This window comes from Apis florea, unplaced genomic scaffold (genome assembly GCF_048593485.1).
Source record: "Apis florea isolate Af1SG1 unplaced genomic scaffold, ASM4859348v1 contig_3078_pilon, whole genome shotgun sequence".
NCBI lineage: Eukaryota > Metazoa > Arthropoda > Insecta > Hymenoptera > Apidae > Apis > Apis florea.
Window position 1 is genome coordinate 2,653,744 of NW_028256702.1, and position 23,132 is coordinate 2,676,875.

General features: G+C 20.0%; 1 protein-coding gene and 1 long non-coding RNA gene across 3 annotated transcripts; one reads left to right on the forward strand and one right to left on the reverse strand.

Annotated features, from left to right (window-relative positions):
• Positions 1-2,154: 2,154 nt before the first annotated feature.
• LOC100863425 (dnaJ homolog l(2)tid, mitochondrial) lies at positions 2,155-6,679 on the reverse strand. Of its 2 annotated transcripts, XM_012491336.2 has the most exons (6): positions 6,469-6,679; positions 5,280-5,743; positions 4,373-4,636; positions 3,811-4,255; positions 3,316-3,424; positions 2,155-2,716 (listed from the first exon to the last, which is right to left on the reverse strand). In XM_012491336.2, the coding sequence occupies exons 1-5, from the start codon at positions 6,662-6,664 to the stop codon at positions 3,324-3,326; spliced, it is 1,470 nt and encodes a 489-aa protein (XP_012346790.2). In that variant the 5' UTR covers positions 6,665-6,679; the 3' UTR covers positions 2,155-2,716; positions 3,316-3,323. The 2 variants fall into 2 exon arrangements, with proteins under 2 accessions (XP_012346790.2, XP_003697183.3); XM_003697135.4 differs by lacking the exon at positions 3,316-3,424 and having other exon boundaries at positions 6,469-6,664.
• Positions 6,680-16,689: 10,010 nt separating this feature from the next.
• Positions 16,690-22,511, forward strand: LOC147657580 (uncharacterized). The gene is made up of 2 exons (XR_015292175.1): positions 16,690-17,887; positions 22,218-22,511. It is a non-coding gene; the product is annotated as an uncharacterized LOC147657580 (long non-coding RNA).
• The last annotated feature ends 621 nt before the right edge of the window (positions 22,512-23,132 follow it).

The following is a 23,132-nucleotide window of genomic DNA, read 5'->3' on the forward strand; positions in this document are numbered from 1 at the left end:
TATATATATATATATATATATATATATGATTATACTTTTACAACAAAGTATGGAACATATTTCATTGAAATAAGAAATTCAAAAATATATATATTTAAAAAAACTATATATACATACATTATATTTGTGAGACTTTGAAGTTAATTCTAGAGAGCAAAATAAATACAAAAGTATACAGAAATATCTGTCGAAACTTTATTAAATTGCAAGCAATTGAAGTTTGCGTTAAATGAAACAAAACAAAGATAAAACAATGGCGATATAACAAAGATAAAATCGTCATAAATAAGCTTTAACTAATATTTTCATATACTAACTTTTATATTTGTTTTGACTTCTAGAATCAACTCTACAAAGGTATACCAGATCCACGAATATATTAATTGTATATGAAATGTATATAATATAATATTAATAAAATAAATGTTAATAACAACATTTAACATTAAATTATATATTATTCAATTATACAAAAATTTCGACCGAAAAATTATCGATTTTTAAACTATTACTATATTTTAAACTTCGTAAAAAAATCGAATCATCAATTCATTTTAAAACGCAAAACTTATTTTTATCTTAAATTTTATTTCTTCGCTTTTTGTTCTACAAAACAAAAAGCGAAGAAATAATAGAAAATTAATTTTTTTTTTAAATTTTACAAATTCAACCGATTTTTAGAAAAATTTTTTCAGGATTTGTTTTGAAATCATCATAAAATCATAAAATCATTTAAAAAAAAAATAGAGGGAAATAAAAAATAATTTAAAATCATGATAAATTGCATTATTGAATTTGCGTTTTATATTAGTATATTCTTATGTGTTATTATATACTTTATATATTTAAAAATTAATAAAAAACGATATAAACAAAACATATGGAACATAGAAAAATATGCTCGAGCATTGAAATAGATATACTATCAATAATCATAGACTAAATATTTCAAAATTTAATATTCCTTTAATTTTGTGAAATAGTATATTTTGGATTTAAGTATTATATTTTTTATTAATCTTATGTATATTATACATATAATATTATATATATTTTATATTATATATTATATATGTGTAAAATTAAAATTAAAAATAATTTTTAATTACTTTTAATTATTTTTAAATTTTTAAATATTAATTTATTGTTATCTTCATAAACTTACATAATTCAGTTAAGTTTTAAAACATTAATTTTTAATTTATTATTATTTTTCAATTAAAATTACATTTTAATAAGATATGATTTTTTTATTAAAAATGTATTGTATATATATATATAATCTATTATTATGAAAAACTAATAAATAAAACATTATATATAAACGTAAAATAATAATAATTATGTATAATTATGTATAAATATGAAAACATAAAATGTTATTACAATATATGTTTTGAAAGTAACATAATATATAACATAATATAATATCTTTGTCAATAAATTATCTTTTTCATTTTATAATTATATTATATTTAAAAAATTTGTTATGAATATCAATTTATAATTATGAATATCAATTTGCATTTTTTTATATTTTATATTAGTTTTATGACATAATTATTATATATACATTGCTAAAATTTAAAAAAATCATATAATTTTTCTAAAATAATATATAAAGTTGAATATTTAAATAATTGATTATTGAAAAAATTATTTAAACTAGAATATTGATTTTAAATTATAATATAGATTTTAACAAAATTTAACACTCTGTTTGTTAAAAAAATATTTTTGTCTTATATATTAATATTGTTCAAAACATTTATTTTTTATTATTATATATTTTTTATTATATATTTATAATTTTCTTTTATTATTATATTATTTATATTTATATATAAGTGAAAATAAAATATGATACATTTCTTATTTATAATAAAATATTTATATAATTTTATAGAAATAATATTGAATTTTCCTTATTAGCTATAGTAAACATAAAAAAAAAAGATTCACAATTTGAAAACAAACAAATTTTATAGTATAAATTCAACTATTTGCATTCTATTTCTGCATATACGCGCAATATAATTAAATCAATAGATTATATTTATGTTTTCTTTCTATTAATTTATATTAAATATATTTAAAAATATTAAATTTGTTTTGGATAGTATGAAAGGAATATATATAATGATAAAGCATAAATAGAAATAATTTGCGTAATTTATTACACAAGTAGCACAGCTATAATTGTCTATTAATTTTGATATTTCAGAAACTATTAATTTTGTTATGAATACGATCTATTTGCAAAAGAACATTACTTAATTATAGTTTAAATAAGTAACAATAATCCCAATGTATAATTAAATTTTAAAAAATATAGATTATAGTCAATTTGTTTTAAATTTAAATAATATTTATGATATTGATACATCAGAAACATCTTAAACATAATAGTTTTTTCTATTTTTACATTTCTTTATTTAATTTTAGAAATGTTACTAACGATTATTTTTCATTTTTTCCTTTCTTTTTAGTTGTTGAAAATTTTTAATATTCAAATTTGAACTTTAAGATGCTTCCCGTCTTCTCATTGTGTTAATATCTCCATTTCTTAATCTATTCGTTTTCTTTCCAGTGTTATTTTGAGATTTATTTTCTGAATCAGAAGATCCACAGTTTATATGAGAAATATTTTTGCCATCTAATGCTATCCGTATAGATTTCACTAAATTCAAAGGACCAGTATAACTCTCTTTAGTCCCTGTAAATAAATATATTATAATAGAAAAATTTCCAAAATATAGTAATCTCTCGCTTAATATAGTTAATTATTTTAATAATAAATTTTTTTCTACATTAATTGAATATAAATATATATAAAGTATATATTATAATTCATTCAAAAATATTTTTCAAAATTTATGATACACTGTGTATGTATTTTTGCATATTATTTTAAATACTCATGTAAAATTACAGGAAAAATATAAAAACATAATAACAAATAAAACATATATAATTATAAATTTTTTTATTAGATGAACAAATTAATTTCTTTTTTTTTTTAATTAATATTTTTCTATTTCCTTTTCTTTCCATATTATTCTATACTATTTCTATATAACAATTTATAAAAATACTTGGTATTGCTTAAAATTATATTAAATAAAAACAAAACATTGTAACTTATAACTCTGTAAATTCGAAAAATGTACTAACGAAATGTATTAAACGAGAGATATAATTTATCTTAAGTGATAAATATATAAATCAAAAATAAATTTTAATATTAAAAATATTAAATATTAAAAATAAATTTTACAATATAATTTTTATGTTTTTTCCGAAAAATTCACTCACCAAATTTTCTATCCAAATATAGCTTTCTTGATTTTATTAAGGAGACCATCATTTTCAATATTCTGTTCACTTTGCATATTCTGTCTCGCTTGAGTTTTTACCCTTGGACCTGCCAAAATAATACGTACAATTTCAAAATAAAAGAATTTATAAAACGAATAAATTATAAAAATAGATAAAAATATTCTGATTCGATTAATTTACTAAATAATTTGTTAATATTTTTTTTTAAAAACATAAAACACTAATGAAACGCATATATAAATTTTTACATCATTTATTTAATTAACAAGGGCAGGTACACATAAGGAAACTCAAGCGACACATAAATCTAATCTTATATTATTTTATAAAAAAATTATTTAAAAAATTCTATATTTGATAATAATTAAGTTCAATTTATTTAAAAAAAATTCGAATATATCAGTTTTTCGGTATATATTTTTAGCTAATCATATATTCTTCTTTGTCATGATTTGTCATGTTTATTCTTACCATCTGTTTTGTATGTTATGCCATGTATACTTCCAGGTGTATCATCTTCGAGTTCAGCATATGCTTGAAGTAATGCTAATTGTTTATCATTTAATTTTGTAGGTACGACAATTTTAATTTGTACATAATGATCTCCATATCCTACACCATTTACTTTTTTCATTCCTTTACCACTGAGTCGAATTTTAGTATGAGACGAAGTACCAGGTCGAATTTGTATGGTATGATCCTCATAAACGCCTTCTATTCTTATTGTACCACCAAGTACTGCTTGTGATAATGAAATTTGAGCATCTGTATGTATGTCTGGACCATCTCTTCGAAAGTATTTTGATTTTTCCACACGGAATGTTATGAATACTTCTTTGTTACCAACAGCCATCCGAATTGTTTGACCATCTTCGACACCAGCTGGTACTGGAACTACCACTTTTTTACGTTGCACCTATTAAAATATTTAATATAAGATGTAAAATTAAAAATTGTCTTTATTTTTATTTATCTTAAATCTTATTTTTTAAATTAATTATTTATTTTTAATCAATATGATATATTTTTATACCGTTTGTCCTTTTCCTTGACATTCCTGACAGGGATATTTAATAAACATTCTGGTACCTAAACAATAACGGCAACTAGATCGCATTACAAAAGGACCAGTGCTAATCGTTTCCATTCCAGTTCCATTACAATACGGGCATCTAACTGCTTTTGTTCCAGGTTCACATCGTGAACCTAAACATTTTGGACATGTATCTACTACATTTAGTTGTATATCTTTATTGACTCCTCTGGCAGCTTGAGGAAATGTTAAATTCATAATAACCTAAAAATCAGAAACAATATTAATGCATAAAAACATAATGTATATATCCATGTATGCATGTTAAAGTAATGCAAATACAATAAACTTAAGAGAGTAAATAAATTTAGCATTACCCGAATAAATTTAGAATTTTACAATTTATATATAAAATTGAAAATATAATTATATCATATTATTATATATTATTATTATCTGCAATTTTTTTGTTTAATAATCTATATTAATTTGAAAAATGGTACCCTATATTCTAAATCATTGTTTAATAAATTTTTATCATTTAAATTAAATAAAAATACAGTCAACATAGAGTAATTGTTTATGTAAGAACATTCTTAAGAAACTTAATAAAATTGATAGATGATATTTCTTTGACAAATTGTTTGAATTTATATTATATGCATCTTTACTTATTATATACAACCAAACAGCATTGAGTAAAACACAATTTATTTTGGTAAAATTTAAAATATATTTAATATATTTTATATTTATTATATTTATTATTATTATATTTAATTATTTTATATTTTATATTTATAATATATTTCAATTAAATTTCATTAGATTTTGTGGATAATTTAAATTTTGGATAATATTAAATTTGTTTATTCTCTTAATTTTATTTGTAATATATAATATATACCTCTTGAGCTGCTCCAAAACCATATTTTGAATCTTGATAATCTTCAAAATCATTAAAAATATTAGTTTGAAATCCAGTTTCTCCAAATATTTTTCTAAATAATTCTTCTGGATTAATTGATGACCGAAATTGCCATCCTTCATTAAAGTCTTTGGTATGACCAGTACCCTGTTGTCCCATTCCCATTTGTTCTGATGTAGCTCCCCATGTATCATATTCTTTTCTTTTATTATCATCACTTAATACTTCATATGCTTCTGAAACTTCCTGAAACTTCTTACTTGCATCTGGATCTCCTTTATTTGTATCAGGATGATATTTTTTAGCAAGCTGATAGTAAGCCTTCTTAATATCTTTTGCTGAAGCATTTTTGGATACACCCAATATTTCATAATAATTACGTTTTAATAGTTTTTGCGTTGTATGTATTCCTCTTTGAATTTGAGTTAAATTTCCTATCATACCTGCAATTATATTCAAAAAATAATAATTTGTACTATAAAAGATTTTTTTAAATATAATAACAATAATAATGAAGAAAAAAATGTATATTTGTTTAACGAAATTATATAGAAAATATTTCACTATTAATTCTCTATATTGTAAATTATTTATTTTTTTTTATTGAAATTATTTCCAAAAATAAAGTATTAAAAATAAAAGATATTTTTATTTTACATATATAATAAATTATTATAATAATTGTAAGTATATAAATTGAAATAACATATTACTAATTTAATAATAAAATGAATAAAATTATCTTAAAATAAATAATGGAAAATTTATAAAAATATAAAATATTAATTTAATTTATTAATTTATTTATTTACGTGAAGAATTTAATAACATATTATTGAAAAATGTTAAATATTAGTATAAAACTATTATGTACAATTAATAAGTGAAATAATAATTGGATAAGAAAAATTAATCTAATATTATTATAAACAACTGTTAATAGTAAAGAAAGAAGGCATGGTTATGAAGTATTAGGTTATATTTCACTTTGAAAGTATTTTTTATTGAAAAATTCATATGACAAAATAAAATATTCATAATGCTATGTATAATTTAAAATGAAAAATTTTTGTAAAATAGTAATATATTATAACTATATTTAAAATAAATTAGGCATTATCAAAAATGTATGATGTAATCTGTATTCATGATTAAACGCATACATTACATTTTTCTATTTTCTTTAAGTTCCAGTTGCCGACACCCAATACTATTGTTGTATTAGATTGATGACATGTGCTACATTTCTGCACAATACCACATGACAATTTATTTAATTTATTATTGCTGATAAAATTAATAGTCTTTGATCGGAAAACGATTGCAAGTCCTTTGCCGGTCGCCATGTTGCATAAAAGACGCATGGCTGTACTATCACGTGATACATTGAAATTAAGTATATATATATATAAATACATATAGTTATAGTATATTTCTAGAAGTCATATAGAAATATGTAAATTTATAAAGCTTTTTTCTTTTTTAAAATTTTATAAATTAATTTTTGATTCATTTTTTAATTCAAATTAAATTTTTACGATAATTTTTTAGTATTTTCAATAATATAAAAAATATAATTTTCAAATGAACTTAAACATTTAGTACAATATATCTACATAATATACATATATCTATATAGATAAAGTAAAGCATATGCTTTAAAGTGATTCTATAATATATATTTATACATATATAAAATTTACGATTTTCTTACCTTTTTGACTAAAATCATATCAATCATAAATGCAATTTCGCAAGAATCATAATAGGAAAAATAAATCTGATATTTCTAATTCTTATAAAAACCTAAAACCATCACATTAAAATTTAAACTTAATATTTGAAAGTTTATTCAGAAAATTCTATCAATAAAGATTACAAAATCTTTTTTTACATTATATTTTTGTTATAATGATATAAACAAATATAAACAAAATTTGTATTAGTAGATATATGTAACTCGCGATCTTTTCTATATTCATTTATTAATAAATTAACTATTATTTACAAACTCGAATTAATATAATTTATACAAATATATTAAAGTATATATTTATATATAAATATATTATAGTATATATTTCAGGATCAGTTGCACAATAAATTTTATTGTGGCTTGAAATCTAAAAAAGATTTAGTAAATTTTTATTATAAGTTTTTGTTAATTAGGAATTATGGATTCAATTTGATCAAAAAATCTATTATTACAAATAAGTATCCGATAATTTTTATTTTTTAATTTTCAATTCTTTCTATTTTATCATATATTTATAATATATTATATTATTTTTTTTAAAATGTAAATGATATTTGATGATTATGAAAAAATAATTTTTACGAAATATCAGAAGTCATTTTCTCATAATATATTTTCTCAGAATATAAAATAATGAACAATAAGAATCTATTGTATTTAAATTATAGTTAAAATTATAGTTAAAAAAATTATTAAATTAAATTTCATAAAGAAATCTCTTTGAAAAATAAGTGAAATTGTTGATATACAGTATTGTTAAAAAATATAAAAAGATGTAAATGGAAAATAAGCATTGTTCTGATAAATTATCGAAACGAAAAGAATAAAAGATTTATTTTAAAAAAAAATAAAAATTAATTTTTTTTAAAGTATTGTTGCTATTATATCTGAATTGAAAATGATTACAAATAAAAATATAAATTCAAACATATTTACAAGTTTAAAAAAATCTGAATTTCATATATGTTGCGAAAAGAAAACTTTGTATTAAGATTAATAGTTTTTAATAAGATTAATAAAAAAACACATTTTGATTTTATAAAGAAATATATTAAAATTTTGAAAAGAAATAATATTCTCGAATGAAAATAAATTTAATATGTGAGAATCCGATGATGACAGTTTAAAGATTAAAAATTAAAGAAGTCTAAGAATAACATCAGATCTACGATAAAATACAGTGATATAATTGCATAATAATGTGAGAATATATATGACTACAAATGATGTACCTCGGAAATTTATAGATTATATATTGTAATATAATATATATTATAACGAATAAATACATATATATATTTAAATATTTTAAATATATAAAACAATTACATATATATAAAATATATAAAACAATATATATAAAAAACAATTTACATTTATTTCCAAAAAACTTGATTTTTCATTGTCTTATTGAAAACGATATTTTATACTGATTATTATAATAAATTATTTTTATTTTCTCTTAATCATTTGTAATATTACATCAAATTCATCAAAATAAATCAATATTTCATTATAAGATAAATAAATCTATGTATGTAAATATAGAATTATATATAAATATTACATATAAAGGATAAAATATTCAAAATAATAAAATAATTTTGAAATAATAATAATAATAATAAATTTCCTTCTTCTAAATGTGCTTTTTATAAATTGTAAATTGCATGCAGGAATTAAAAACTAACAAAGAATTTTATATTATCTCAATGTTTAACATTTGAAGTTTAAGAAATCTTAAAATTTATTCATATTTTTTTTTAAAACAAATTATTTTTTTAATTTAAATAAAATTCAAATCCGATTCATCATTAAAAGTTTCATCATAAAAAATATTATTGAGAAATAAAAGTTTAATAAAATATTTTTCATTTATTGGTTTAAATTTTTTTTTTTAAATATTATTCATTAGAAAATGAAATAAAACATAATTTTTTTATTAATAATATTTATCTTTTAAGTTTTATTAACAAAAAAAAAGTTTTATAACAAAAATTAACAAAAACATTATTTTTAAAACCAAAAATGTAAAAAATATTGTAATAATCACGAACATTATTTTTAATCTAAAAATAATCTAAAAATAATCTATTGATTAATCCTTTATATTCTATTGATAATTAATAATTGAATAATAATAATAATCTATTAAAAATAATTTAATGATATATATATAAATAGTAGTAATAATCATCTAATAATAATAAAATAATTATATTAAATCATTAATAACATTGAAACAGATATATTCTTAAATGTCATTTGATTTATAAGAACAAAAAAAATCAATGTTATTGGCGTTAAATAATCAAATAGAATATAAAAAAGTAGTAATTGAAAAATATTTGCTTATTTGATACGTATTAAATGCTTATATAATTGCTTGTATATACAGTATTTATTTTTGTGAATGCCACTAAAATAGATAATAGAATATCGTGATTTATGTATCAAAATACAACGGCATTAACTATTTTCATCTTGAAAACATAAACATCAAAACATTTTACCCTTTTTAACACTTTTAATACCAATTTTCTTTATTCGCAAAATTTAATATACTAATAATCGTTTTTTTAAATATCTCAAAAATACCTAAAATTGAGTAGATTACACGTATAAAAAAAAATTAATCAATAATTATTTAAAAAAATACTTTCAATTTCAAAAATTTTTCAAATACAATTTGAAATTGATTAATTTCTTATTAAATATAAATAGATTAATTATAAATAGTTATTGTATGAAAATATATATAAAAATAAAAAATAAAATTTATTGTTTATATATTTTTAGAAAAGTTTTTTAGTTTTCTAGAAAATCAAGATTAAACATTAACGATATCAATCGATGCAAAGAGTTAATAAATTTTCAAATTCAATTTTCTCGAAAATTAATCTTTAAACAAAAAAGACTTTTTTTATATTCATATAAAATTACTTCTTATTGATGGAGTATTTGTATGTAATTGAAAATCAATCAATTTTACTTGTATATGAAAATTTTTTTGTTTTTAAAACTTGATTTTACAAACAAAGTATTAAAAGAAAAAATTATTCTTTTTTTTTTAATTATTTTTAATTACTTTTTTAATACTTAATATTATATAGAATTATTATCTATGTTGTATTCTCATGATTTTGGGGACAATTTGTATTTGCAAAAAAAAATTGTTTATTATTATATAGAATTTCGTCTATATATATGCATTTGTAATAGCATATATAATCATTTATCTATTATTTACATAAACATAATATAGTGAATAATTATATTATAATTTTATATAATTATATTATAATTAGCACGAAATTTATATAAATAAATTAATAAGTCATATTATTGTTAATATTATTATAATATTAAATCATAATAAATTCTACGAATTTTTTAAAATATTCAAATCATTCGCTACAAATAGATATGAATAAATAAATGTAATAATATTTATCCATAGATGCTAGATTCAGTATGTCAATAATAAAATAACAATGATCATATACTTACATAATTTTTTTTGCAAATATCTTAAAAACTAAAGCTGAACGATAACACGTATAAAAAAAAATGTTTAGAATCATGTCAATATCATAATTCAAAATCATTGAAATTGATAAAGAATATTCTTTTGTATCTTTTTGTAATTATCCAAAATATTAATTTCTATAACATATTCAAAAATCATTGAAATCAAAAATGAATTATTTTTAATTTTCACATATTTCCGCATGTTCAGAATGATCATGATAATGAAAAACGGATAATTTTGCTATATTCAAATAGCAAATATAATAAATATTTTAATACCTTTCAAATTACATAGTTCAAGGATGAATTTTTCAAACAAAGATTCAAAATATTTTGCTTAATTTTGTAAAACAATTTAAAAGAAAATATTACATTTATAAAATCTGCCTAAAGCTGATTGAAAAATTAATATAAATTTGATAAATATGCTTTGGATAGAATAAAAAAATATAAGACTTATATATATCTATTTTTTCTAACAAGATATTTGTATAAATCAACAATACAATGAAAGTATATTGTAACATTTAAAAAAGGCTACATATAAATATTAAAAATATTAAAAATATATTAAAACTATTTATTTGAATAAATAGTAAAAATAATAGATGTATTAGATATTAAGTACATATCCATATAAAACTATTTATATAAAGAAAACAATTTTTACTTCATTTTAAATTCTTAGAATAAATTACTCATTTTTTGCTATTATGTATTAGAAGAACTGTATTTTATAATAACATTGTTTTTGTTTTGCAACTTATAATATTTATCAATACTGATTTTTACTTCTTTCATTAGATATTAACATTTTTTATTTTTAATATTAAATGAATTATTATTCTCAGAGATCAAAGAATGTTACATCTATCATAGCAATTAAAGTATATGAGATATTATAAATAATATTAATCATAAGAAAGATAATAAAATTCTAAATAACAAACAGTAATATAATATGAGAGTAATATACAGAATTCAAAGATTCTTTACCTATAAACAGAAATATTTTTTCATCTAACAGAAATATTGCTAAAAAAGAATTGTTAATAATTAATAATTAATAATTATATTTTTTTCTATTTACATTCACATTTGTAAAGAAGTTTAAATTGTCTATGATAAAATATAAAGTTTTTTGTTCAGTAAATATTAAGTTCTTTATTTGAGAATTCAATCAACCTTCTTCAATTTTTCTTTGAAGTCCATAATTATCATAACTATCTTATCATATATCTATAATTATCATAATTCAATATTCTTTTCCCAACTATTCCTTTCAAAATCTTACTATGATTTTGAATATTTATTTTAAAAATTATTATTTTGAACATTTTTCCTCATTTTTCAGTTCGAATATGACGTCTAAAAAACAAATTATGTAGTTAATACAGATAGAACATAATTATGGTAAACAAAATAATAAGAAAGAGAAGAGATTCATTGATTTATGTTAAAAAAAAAAAAAAAAAAAGACGAAGAAAATATGACTTAAATTGGCAGCACTAATCTCTATATAACAATTAATAGCAGGGCATAGTTCATATAGTGTAGAATAATAGTGTAGAGAGGTTAGAAAAATCACATAGTGATAAAAAAAAACTACTAGTGAGTAGTGAAAAAATTAACAATGGCTGAAAGGGCGAGAATATTAGTAAAATTAGTAATTAACTGATTAAAAACTATGAATAGGATGTAAAAGTCAAAGTTGTATTAAAAGCTTATAAATTGGAAATATAATAGAAAATGAATCTTTGTTAGAATGATAATATATATGATTTGCTTGAATTAATTGAGGGAAAAAGAAAAAGCTAATATAGAAAAAATTAATATAAAAAACCAAAAATAATGAGGCATTCGAAATCATAACCATTTTATTGAATGAAATTAATTTTCTAATAGAAAACATAGCAAGTAAAGTATAGAATAAATTAGGGCAGATACAAACAATATATAGTCAACCAACATATCAATATAAGATTAAAAAAATATAATATTATAGAATATAAATATGCTGTATAAAGAAATTGGTAAACATTATAAGTGAAATCGGATTACATTATAAGTGAAAAATATTGCATTGAAAAATACAATTATAGAATACTCTAGAAAGAAAAATGACATATCATGTGATAAAGCATGAATATATATATGAAATTTGAAAGAATTGCAACTTTGGACTCAATATTCACTCTATTGATTGTTATTCAAAGAAAAAATCCAATTGAATCACAAAACTGGTGAATGTAACATGTATCATAAAAAACATGAATATGTATGCTTCATATGTGGATAAATGAATCATATAGCGAAACAATGTTAATGAAAAATAATAAGAAATGAATAATGAATAATGAAAAGAAGCCACAATATGTAGGTAATAAAAAAAATATAAAAATCATAATACATTCTGATTTCTTCAGAAATGAAAGAATTACAATCAGAATGGAATAAAATAACATAGCTATTAGATACAAAGACAAATATATATTTTAGATCATAGAACACAATATATTTCTGATATCAATGAAAATTGAACATAAAATTGAAGAATGAATGCTTGATTTTGACTTAACAATAAATGTCAATATAAAATATATGACAAATATACGAGAATATTAATATTATAGAATACAATAGAATCTTTAAAACCAAAATAAAAAAAAAACATAGAGATTATGATGAAAATAATAAGAATAAGCAACATCAAAAAGGTATTATATATACCACATCTGACAATTAATTCACTATCTGTATAAGTAAATTTAACTAAGTCATTAACTAAAGTCATTAATATGACATTTAATATGAAATGAATAATATAAAATGATTGAGTCAACATTGAAAGTGATACGGCTCAAATGAAGTGATACTTTATGAATAATAGTATTCAAAAAAGAACAGTATATTCATATTTCATACTAAATCACTAGAAAGTTAAACTATGTTGGCATAGATGATTTGAAAAATATATAAATAAAATATATGTGTGTAACAGTTTCATTAAAAATTTTAGTTATACAGAATAACTGAGATTGTCTATAGTTATGTATAATAAAGAAATTCTATCAGAAACTTCACAAAATATAAAGTATGTTCAAGGAAAAATTCATGAATTATTATTTCAGATTTCATTATTTAGATTGATGTTAATAGAATCTTTAGCAGAATTTGTTATGATGAATAAATATAGTAAATATATCAAGGCATACTTTATAGAAGAAATATATTATTTAAAATACATTAGATATGAAAATAAATTATAAAAAAAAAAAATAAATAAATAAACTAGAGTCAAAAAGATCTGTTCAGATAGTAGAAAAGAATTTATTAATTTTTATTAACAATTTTGAAGATCTTTTTTAAGATAAAAAATATAATCTATCAAAGAATTATTTTACAATCTTACAATAGAATGAAATCACGGAAAAAATTAACAGAAGTTTATTAGAAAAAATACACACTATATTGATAGATGCAGACTTAAAAAGAATTTTGAACAATAATAGCGACAACTTATTTAAAAAATTTGATCATAATAAAAGAAATGAAATGATTAACCAATGGAATGATATTTAATTAATTTTGTATTTTTTATATTTAAATTATACTATCATGTTTCAAAAATTGAATAAATTGCAACTAGAAGTGAAAAAATATATTCTTCGAATATTCAGAGAATAATAAAAATAACAGAATCCTAAGAAAAAAAGAATATATGTTGTTATGAATATATGTAAAATGCTAAAATTTGATGAGAATACAAAATTTTATTCATTGAAGTACTTACTGAAAAGACAAATAGCAAGTCAGAAGAATTGCATGAAGAGATATAGTTAATAGAATATAATCGATTGGAAAACAAAACTCAATGAAAAAAAAATGAAAATACATCCAAAAAAAGAGAGATGAAATAGAACAAATAATAAAGAACAAAAATTAAATTTTTAATTAAATTTTTAATTAAAGAAAACACAGAAAAATAGAACTATTATAAATATATATTATTACTATACTATTACTATATATTACTATTATTAATATATATTAATTTATATTATATTATATTAATTATATTTATAATATTAATAATATTTTATAATATATTAATATTATATATATAAATAAATATCATATATATATATAGGAGAGGAACAAAAGCTTTGATTATAGGAAATCTATTATAAAAAAAATCCAAATGGATTGAAAAAAAAAAAAATAAAGAACTAATATGGTACATTAGAATTCATCCTAGCAATAAAGAAGCAATAAAAATAAATGATAATTTTGTAGATAATAATAGTTTTACAATATTATTACATTATTACAATATTCTATTTTAACAATTATATTTGACTTAATTCAAAAGAGTTTATAATTATCTAAAAGAAACAAGATATTATTATTTAAATTATAAGAAAACAAAAATTAACTTATATTTCAGTGTGATGGAATAATAATAGATTTGACAAAAATAAAAAATAAATCACGCAATATACTTAATCACTTTAAAATATTATGTTAATTTAATGAATTTAATTAATCAAAAATTTAATTATGTTTAAACACTTCGTATTATTCATAAATTATTAATTTATATAGTAATAATGACTAAAAAAAAAAAGGATTGAACATAATAACATTACATTTAGAAGTTCTGACATAGACTACTACTTTATTGTTTTTTTTTTTTTTAATTGCAAGTTAAAGAATAGATAAAGCTTTCTTGTGAAAATATAACAGGAAAGTGAATAGAATTATATATTATAGATTAAATACCACTTTACACTCTTAAAAAAAAGTAAATAAAAATAACATAAAAGTAAGAACTTATTGCAACAGGAAAATTGAAGAGCAGAAAAAATTTTCAGAAATCTACTAAGATGTTTAGTATCATAATAAAATAGAATACAAAAAATATAAATAATATAAAAACATAATAATTAAAGTAGGAGAAAAAGAAGGAAAGAAAAAAAAAAGAGGATGTGAAACATTTCATATAAGTACAATAAAACCAACTGAGTGCAATAGGTTGCTGTTTCAGTTTATAAATGTATTAGTGAAATGAAATTCAGCAACCACTCATGGTACAATGGTAAGAGTGAATCTAATATGAAAGATTGGCAAATATACCCAATAAGTGATCAGCAATTACCGCTAGTCCACTTGGTTTTAAAAGATAAAGGAGATGAAATAAGCTATTGTATATCGGAGCAGATACCGATAATTGGTTAATAGTTCTTATCTGTCCTTTTGGATCAGATGGAGGAGGAGGTGGAGACAAATCAATCAGAAATAGAATTTTTGAATTATATAGCAAGAGACGCCTTTGGTAGCCAAGGGTTCCTCTAACAAGATTTTGATGATCGTGCAGATTATAACTAATAATCAGAGATTTTAGCACTATTAATAATAGTGATATTCCTGATTTAAGATGAATGTCGTATATGGAATGGTCCATGGATAAATTATAAATAATCTTAAATACTATATTCTATATTATCCTAAAGATGCAAGATATGTTATTGATGCCCACATGTCACAAATGAACTCTATAGGCTAATACTATATAAGCATATATATAGAATTTTAAAATAATTTGGATCGACATCCAATAAATCAAGTAATTTGTTATGTATAGAACAAATAAGTATAGTTCCAAATAATTTAGGATTAAAAATGATGACTATGAGAATAGAAGTTAAACAGCCTCCATTATTACTTCAATTTTGTCAAAGAAATTAGTACAATTTAGGATGGAGTGACTTTGCAAAAGAAACTGCCTTTTTTGTAAAGTTTACAATTTCTCTGAAGAATTTATTGAATTTCCCAATGATATTATTATGGCCAAAAACCCCAACTAAGAAAGTTAAATTGCAAGAATTAGTATAGAATTAAGAGAATTAACTCTAATTCTGCCTAATTTTTAAAGTGCGTCACTATATGATTTACCATCTAAAATCACAGAATTAGATTTATTTAATACTACAGAAATATTATTAATAAAATAGTCATCATTATATTATTACGTTGATCTTTTAAATTTCTATCATTTCTCCAATCCAGATAAATCTGAAGTTTAAGACAGTTCGAGTAATTGGTCATATGTTTGTCATCATAATTAGCACATTTTGGCGGAGCATCTAGAATTTTCATACAATCTTTAGACATCTGGTGATCTTCATTATACTTGATACATCTAGATAACTTAAAGTAATTCTCAGATGCATAACTATATATATGGCAGCGAAAATCATTGCGTGTAATTTTTATTTTTGTAATATTTTTTGTAATCTAAATAGATCCTAAAGAACAGCAGAAAACTAATCTTTCTCATTTTTACTCTCTAAGTAAAAGCTGTATTAGAAGGAAAGTTAATATGATAGAAAGAGCTATCTTTATTAGACCTGAGCATTACACGATTCATAGGATTAAGTTTATGAGATTTCTTCAACAATTATATTAGATTCAACCTGGGGCAAATTCTTCAGTACTAGCGAAAATTGTTTTTCGTTCGGGAGTGCAAAATTGTGAAATTGAACCCCTGATTAACTGAAGGCCTTTTTAGCTTTCGAAGAAACAGTAATATTATTAAAATGAATCCTTATTTGTTCACCTCGATGTTTAAAATGGGATTTTAAATGGATGTTTAAAATTTTTTCCAATGGCTTTTTCTAATTTTGCTGTAAAATTAAAAACATCCTTAGCCTTAATCCTGATGCAAATGGGAAGTGGTTTGGAAAGTCGCTTGTTAAAATTACAATTTATTTCTGCTGCATTACTATTACCATTATTGACATTGAAATTATTATTATTACTAATTTCTTTAATCATAAGAATCATTTTGATTAAAAACAAATTTAGCAAAATTATTAGAGTTAAAAAGATCAAAATGATTTTTGACTGGAACATTTGGTACATTGTCATTATTTTGTGAGTTCGAAAAGATCTCAAAACAATTAATTTTTTATGTACTAAGTTTGTATTATCATTTATACTATAATTACTGTTTTCATTCATAAGAAACAATAATTCAAATGGATAATCACATATAATACAATATCATACATAATCAAAATTCAAATCTCTCTTTCCCCCTTCTGCTCCATCCAGAGGCCTCTTTGCCATGGACAAGTTGTAATAGTTATTCATTTAGTTCAATAAATACTTTATAATCTCACTTAAGCACGATAGCACTAGCCAATAAAACAATGATGAGAACAAGTTACAGCCGTCAGATACTTCTGTAAAAGTACAACTCAATACAACTGGAATGAATGACTACTATTTTATTGAGGTAAAGTCGTTTTTTTAGAAGAAGAGTTTAGAAGTACATAAAAAGGATTTATCGTGATGCGTTATATTCTCCCTCGTTAGATTGTTTTCCGTTCTCGAAAAGTTGACAGTTCTTCTGCTGATTGGATATTGACAAATCCTTCAAATATTGTTAGGACTAGTTCGTAGAGATCGAATGGGACTGGTCGTTCTGGTATATTCTATTGTTGTTGATTGACTGTTGCAATAGGATTTAAAATATTAATACATAATTGATTCAGCATATAATGTTTTACGATAGAAAAGATTTTAAATTTATATTATATATAAATTATATATATAATTATATATAATATATTATTATATAATTATATAATAATAAATTATATTATATATAATTATATATATATATAATAATAGCCTTAAGAATACATATGATACTATTTAAAGTATTGAATATCTGTTTCTTTGAGGGACAACATATGACTTTCATTTTTGACTTAATTTATCTGAGAATTAATTTCTTTTAATATGATTCTATATCAATCAAAATTATAAGTAATTTTATTAGTTGTACTAATTTTGACTTCTATAAGAAACTTTTATGAAGAGTTTCATTGTTATAGTATTCTATATTTATGTTTTATATTTTAAAATTATAAGTGATATTGAAATTAAAGCTTCCAATTTTCATGAGATTGATTTCATATGTCAGTACAAGATTCATTACTGATTAATAAAGTGGATTCAAATATGATTATATTTACACAGAACATCAATTAATTTGTTCAGAGAATGCTATGTATGAATTACTATCATTTAGAGGTGTAAAAATTAGTTCATGGTCTTTGAATGGTGCTATTTCACATAATCTTACTTTTTCTAGTATGATCTAATAACTTTAACAAGCAATCTTTCAAGCCTATTCTTAAGTGACTGGGTTAAGTTAATTTGCAAACTCTTAACATTGAAGTTTGTTTACAGTTTTTGTTTATTTTATTATATTGTTTATATTAGTTATCATATATATAGGTACATATTAGTCATTAGTATTAAATGCTATATTATTGATTATAATAGGTGCCTCGAATATCTTTCCACGTTTATGTGGAATTGGATATATTTGAAGATAGTCCAAATGTTTTCATACAATACAAATACTTCTATGAAATAATAAAACTTATTTCCTTTAGTTGTTATTTTTAGATCATTGACGTCTAATAATATTTGAAAATTGGTTCTGATGTAATATAATTAATCAAATAATTTCGATCTGTAACTGAGCGTAGTGCTATAAAAAATTATTTAGAATCTAAATTGTGGATTTATAATTTCCTGTTTTTCTAATATGACAGTTTCAATAATTTCAATATTTGTAATTGCATAATTCCAGATTAAAAATTCTGAGTGGATAACTAGAAACATTATTAGATTATTTCTATATTACTTTTTAGTTTGTTTATGTCATTTTCTATGTCATTGATCATTGATAATTTGTTATGTCCAAAACTTATTTGATCAGAGCAGATTGATTAGTTATAATACGCATTTTGTTATTACTATCATAGAATTTGTCAATATTTTGATTTATTAAATTAAAATCATTTTCAATGTGCCAAATAAACTTTTTGAAACTGAACTTACGATATTGATTAATCTTCTCTTAATTCTATAATATATATAATGAGTCATTAATTTTGTATATCTTGCTCGAATGTGTCTTTCATACTACTTTTTCTCTATTACATATATTTAAATTATTTATAAATAAATATATATATTCATAATGGATATTTTTATATTCGTGATAAATTTTCTTCATCAATTTAATGTTTTTCACAATATTATCAAAATTAATTTATAAGATATACAAATAGGATATTAAGAGCTTTGAGATAATTGAAACCGATGCCATAAACAGCTAAATAAACCTATATTTTATATAAAACTAGCCAGTTAAAATCATTTCTAAAAAAAAAAAAAGAAAGAAATTTATGGGACATCCTATTCCGAGTGCGAGAGAATTGAGAGAATCGCAACAATGCGATATTGTTTATTAATCGATTAATTGAAGCATTTCATTTAATCGGTATCTTACTTTATGTGTTAATTATGTAAAATTAATAATGACATTTAATATAATCATAGATTTCCTAAACATTTTTTGATTTAGCCAATTAGTTTTCTCATCAATATTTTAATAAATCTTGAAATATATTATAAAGGATATCATTTTAAATAATTTTATATACCTGGCAATCAGTTTTTTCAAATTATTAAAAAAAACATTTGGTATTATTACATTGAATTCTAAATGTATTTCTATATGTATTTATGTTCGTAGTATATATATATGATTCGTGTAATATTAAATGTATATTATTGAAAAATTTATATTAATATTTTGTTAAATTAATAAATACTTAATGCTAAAATTTTATATAAAATTTTGTTTTATATTATTTTTATCTATTTTTAACTATCTAAAAATATAGCTTATTTTAGTTATATAAATATCTTTTATACATATTACATACATATAAAAATATAATATTTTATATAATTTCTATATTTAATATAGGATGTTAATGTAGAGAAACTTTTAGAGATTCAATTCTAAAGAGATCGAACAAAACAAATGATCAAAAACAAAAGTTAATATATAAAAAATTAAAACTTTTACTATTTCTTCGCTATCGTCCTGCTCTATATTTATTTTTATCTAACGCAAATTTCATTTGTTTACAATTTAATAAATAAATCTCAAGACAAATAATTTTTATATCAGTTTTTGTGTTTATTTTGATTTATTGAATTCTGATTTTGAATTGTTTTTTTAAAAATATTGATTAATCTTCTAAAGATATTTCATAAAGATATACAGATATTAAAAATATCACAAAGTAAACTGGAGATTTTTAAGGTAATTTCAAGCAATGTTTTCCTTTATAAAAACTTTTTGTTTTTAAGGAGTTCTTAACAAAAAATACTAACCAATCAGAACGCATAAATTTATCAAACCATAAATGTTGAATATAATGATTCAAAAATATTTAAATACTAACTTATTTTTAATTCTAACAATCTATTTTTCTTAATTATGGAATAAATGAATTCAAACTTTTTTTGAATAGAATATTACTATTGAATAGAATATAACTTTTTAGAATATTTATTTTTACAAATATATACAATTTACCTATATGTAATTAATTAAATCTTTGTATTCTTTTTAAAAAAAGTATTAGGAATTACATCGAAAATTAATTTTCTAATTTTCTAATTAGAAGTTATAAATTTTATTTCAAATAAACTTCTTCAGGATCTATATTTATTTGATTTATTTTTTTATCTACATTTTTTTTTCAAATTTTTAAAATTCATAGTATATCATAATCAAATAAGACTTAAGAGTTTCAAAATTACAATTCAAAGTCAGAATTCAATAATTTAAATAGAAATATTATACTTATTATTAAATTATAACAATGCGAACGAAATTAAAAAAAAATTAAATTTTTTTACTGAATTATAAATGATTAATATTGATGAAGTGAACGATTATCTTCATATATTACATTATCTTTATATGTATTATTTTTCGGTAATATTTTAATAAAAATTTTTGTAATCAGTTTATGTTCAAATCAATTAAGAATAGTTTGTCCATCAATGTTAAGAAAGATTACGATGATGTAGTAATATTTCAAAAATTAAATTAAATTTTCAAATAAATTTAATTTAATTAATTAATTATTTAATTATTCTTTTAACATAAGCTGTAACTTATCGTTATTTTTTTATTTCAAATATGTATTATTTATCATTCATTTTATCAATTAAACATTTTTTATGTTGATTTTCTTATTACAATTTTATATTATTTATTTTGAATGATGAATAAATTCAATTTATTTTATACAAATTAATACAATTAGTTAGTTATGAAAAGATATATTATCATGGATCAATCAATCTATCCGATTGGTCATTTTTTTGTAATTAAAATTCATTAACAAAATCGAAACGAAAGTTTTTATAAAGGAAAATATTGTTTGAAATTATTTTAGAAATCTTCATTTAGTCAGTATTCATTTTTATATTTATTATTACATATTTTTACATATTATAATTAAATATTTTGTATTTACTTATTGTTCTTATAATCTTCTTCTTATAATAAATAATATTATTTATAATCTATCTGAGAAAGCTTTCCATGCATGGAAATATTTTTCCATTATGAAGCCAATTTTTATTAGGTCAAACAAAAGATCTTTTGATAATATTGCTAGAGGAATGATAATATTTGATCTTTTGGAAATTATAATGAATATTGGTTTTTTTTTCAGTAATTTTCGACGAAAATGTAAAGAAGATGTAGAAAATTAATGAAGAAATGGTTTCTAAGTATAGACCTTCTGGGATCTTGTCGCAATGTGTGAGGATCAAAATCCTTGCATTTCTCTGATGATTGAGAACATTTGTAAATGTGAAGTAGTTTTATTTAGTTTTATATTTAGTTTTTTTTGTTTTTGAGAATCTGAAATAATATGAGAAAATTATATCCACTCATAAATTATTGTTGGAAACTTAAATTGTTGAAAACATTGAAAAATAAAATTCAAGCTATTTTACTTTATAAATCAGTTTTAATTTTTATCCCTAATGTATAATATTGTGGAGATCTTGATTTCTTTTTGTATTCTGATCATTCGACAAATTATGAATTTTGTGAAAGATAACGATCTTCTATGATCAGCGTATTGCACTTTCAAATGTAATCTATTTTTTATCAAAAGTGAAAAATCATTTTTCCAATACATATAATTTTCGATTAGAAACATGCATTATGATTTATTTCTGCATTCACAATCGCTCTGTATAGAAAAAAAAAAAAAAAATTTAACAGAAATTAACAAGTCCGAAAATATATTTTTATTCTTAATATTTTTCATTACATTCTATGTACAAGTTAATATAATCAAAAACAAAAGTATATTATCCTTTTATTTATTTTATAGATATAAAAACAGAATAATTATAGAATATTCTATTAGTCAATTAATTGAAAAATTAATCATTTTATACGACCCATATTCCACAAATATTCGTTCAACTTTTTGAATCATTCATCTATCAATGATTTGGATAATAATTTTTAGTAATAATTAACAATTATAAATTACTGGCATATGCGAAAAATTGTATCAATATACATATTTCAATTTACATATTTGAAATTCAATTAAAATGTAAATAAATTA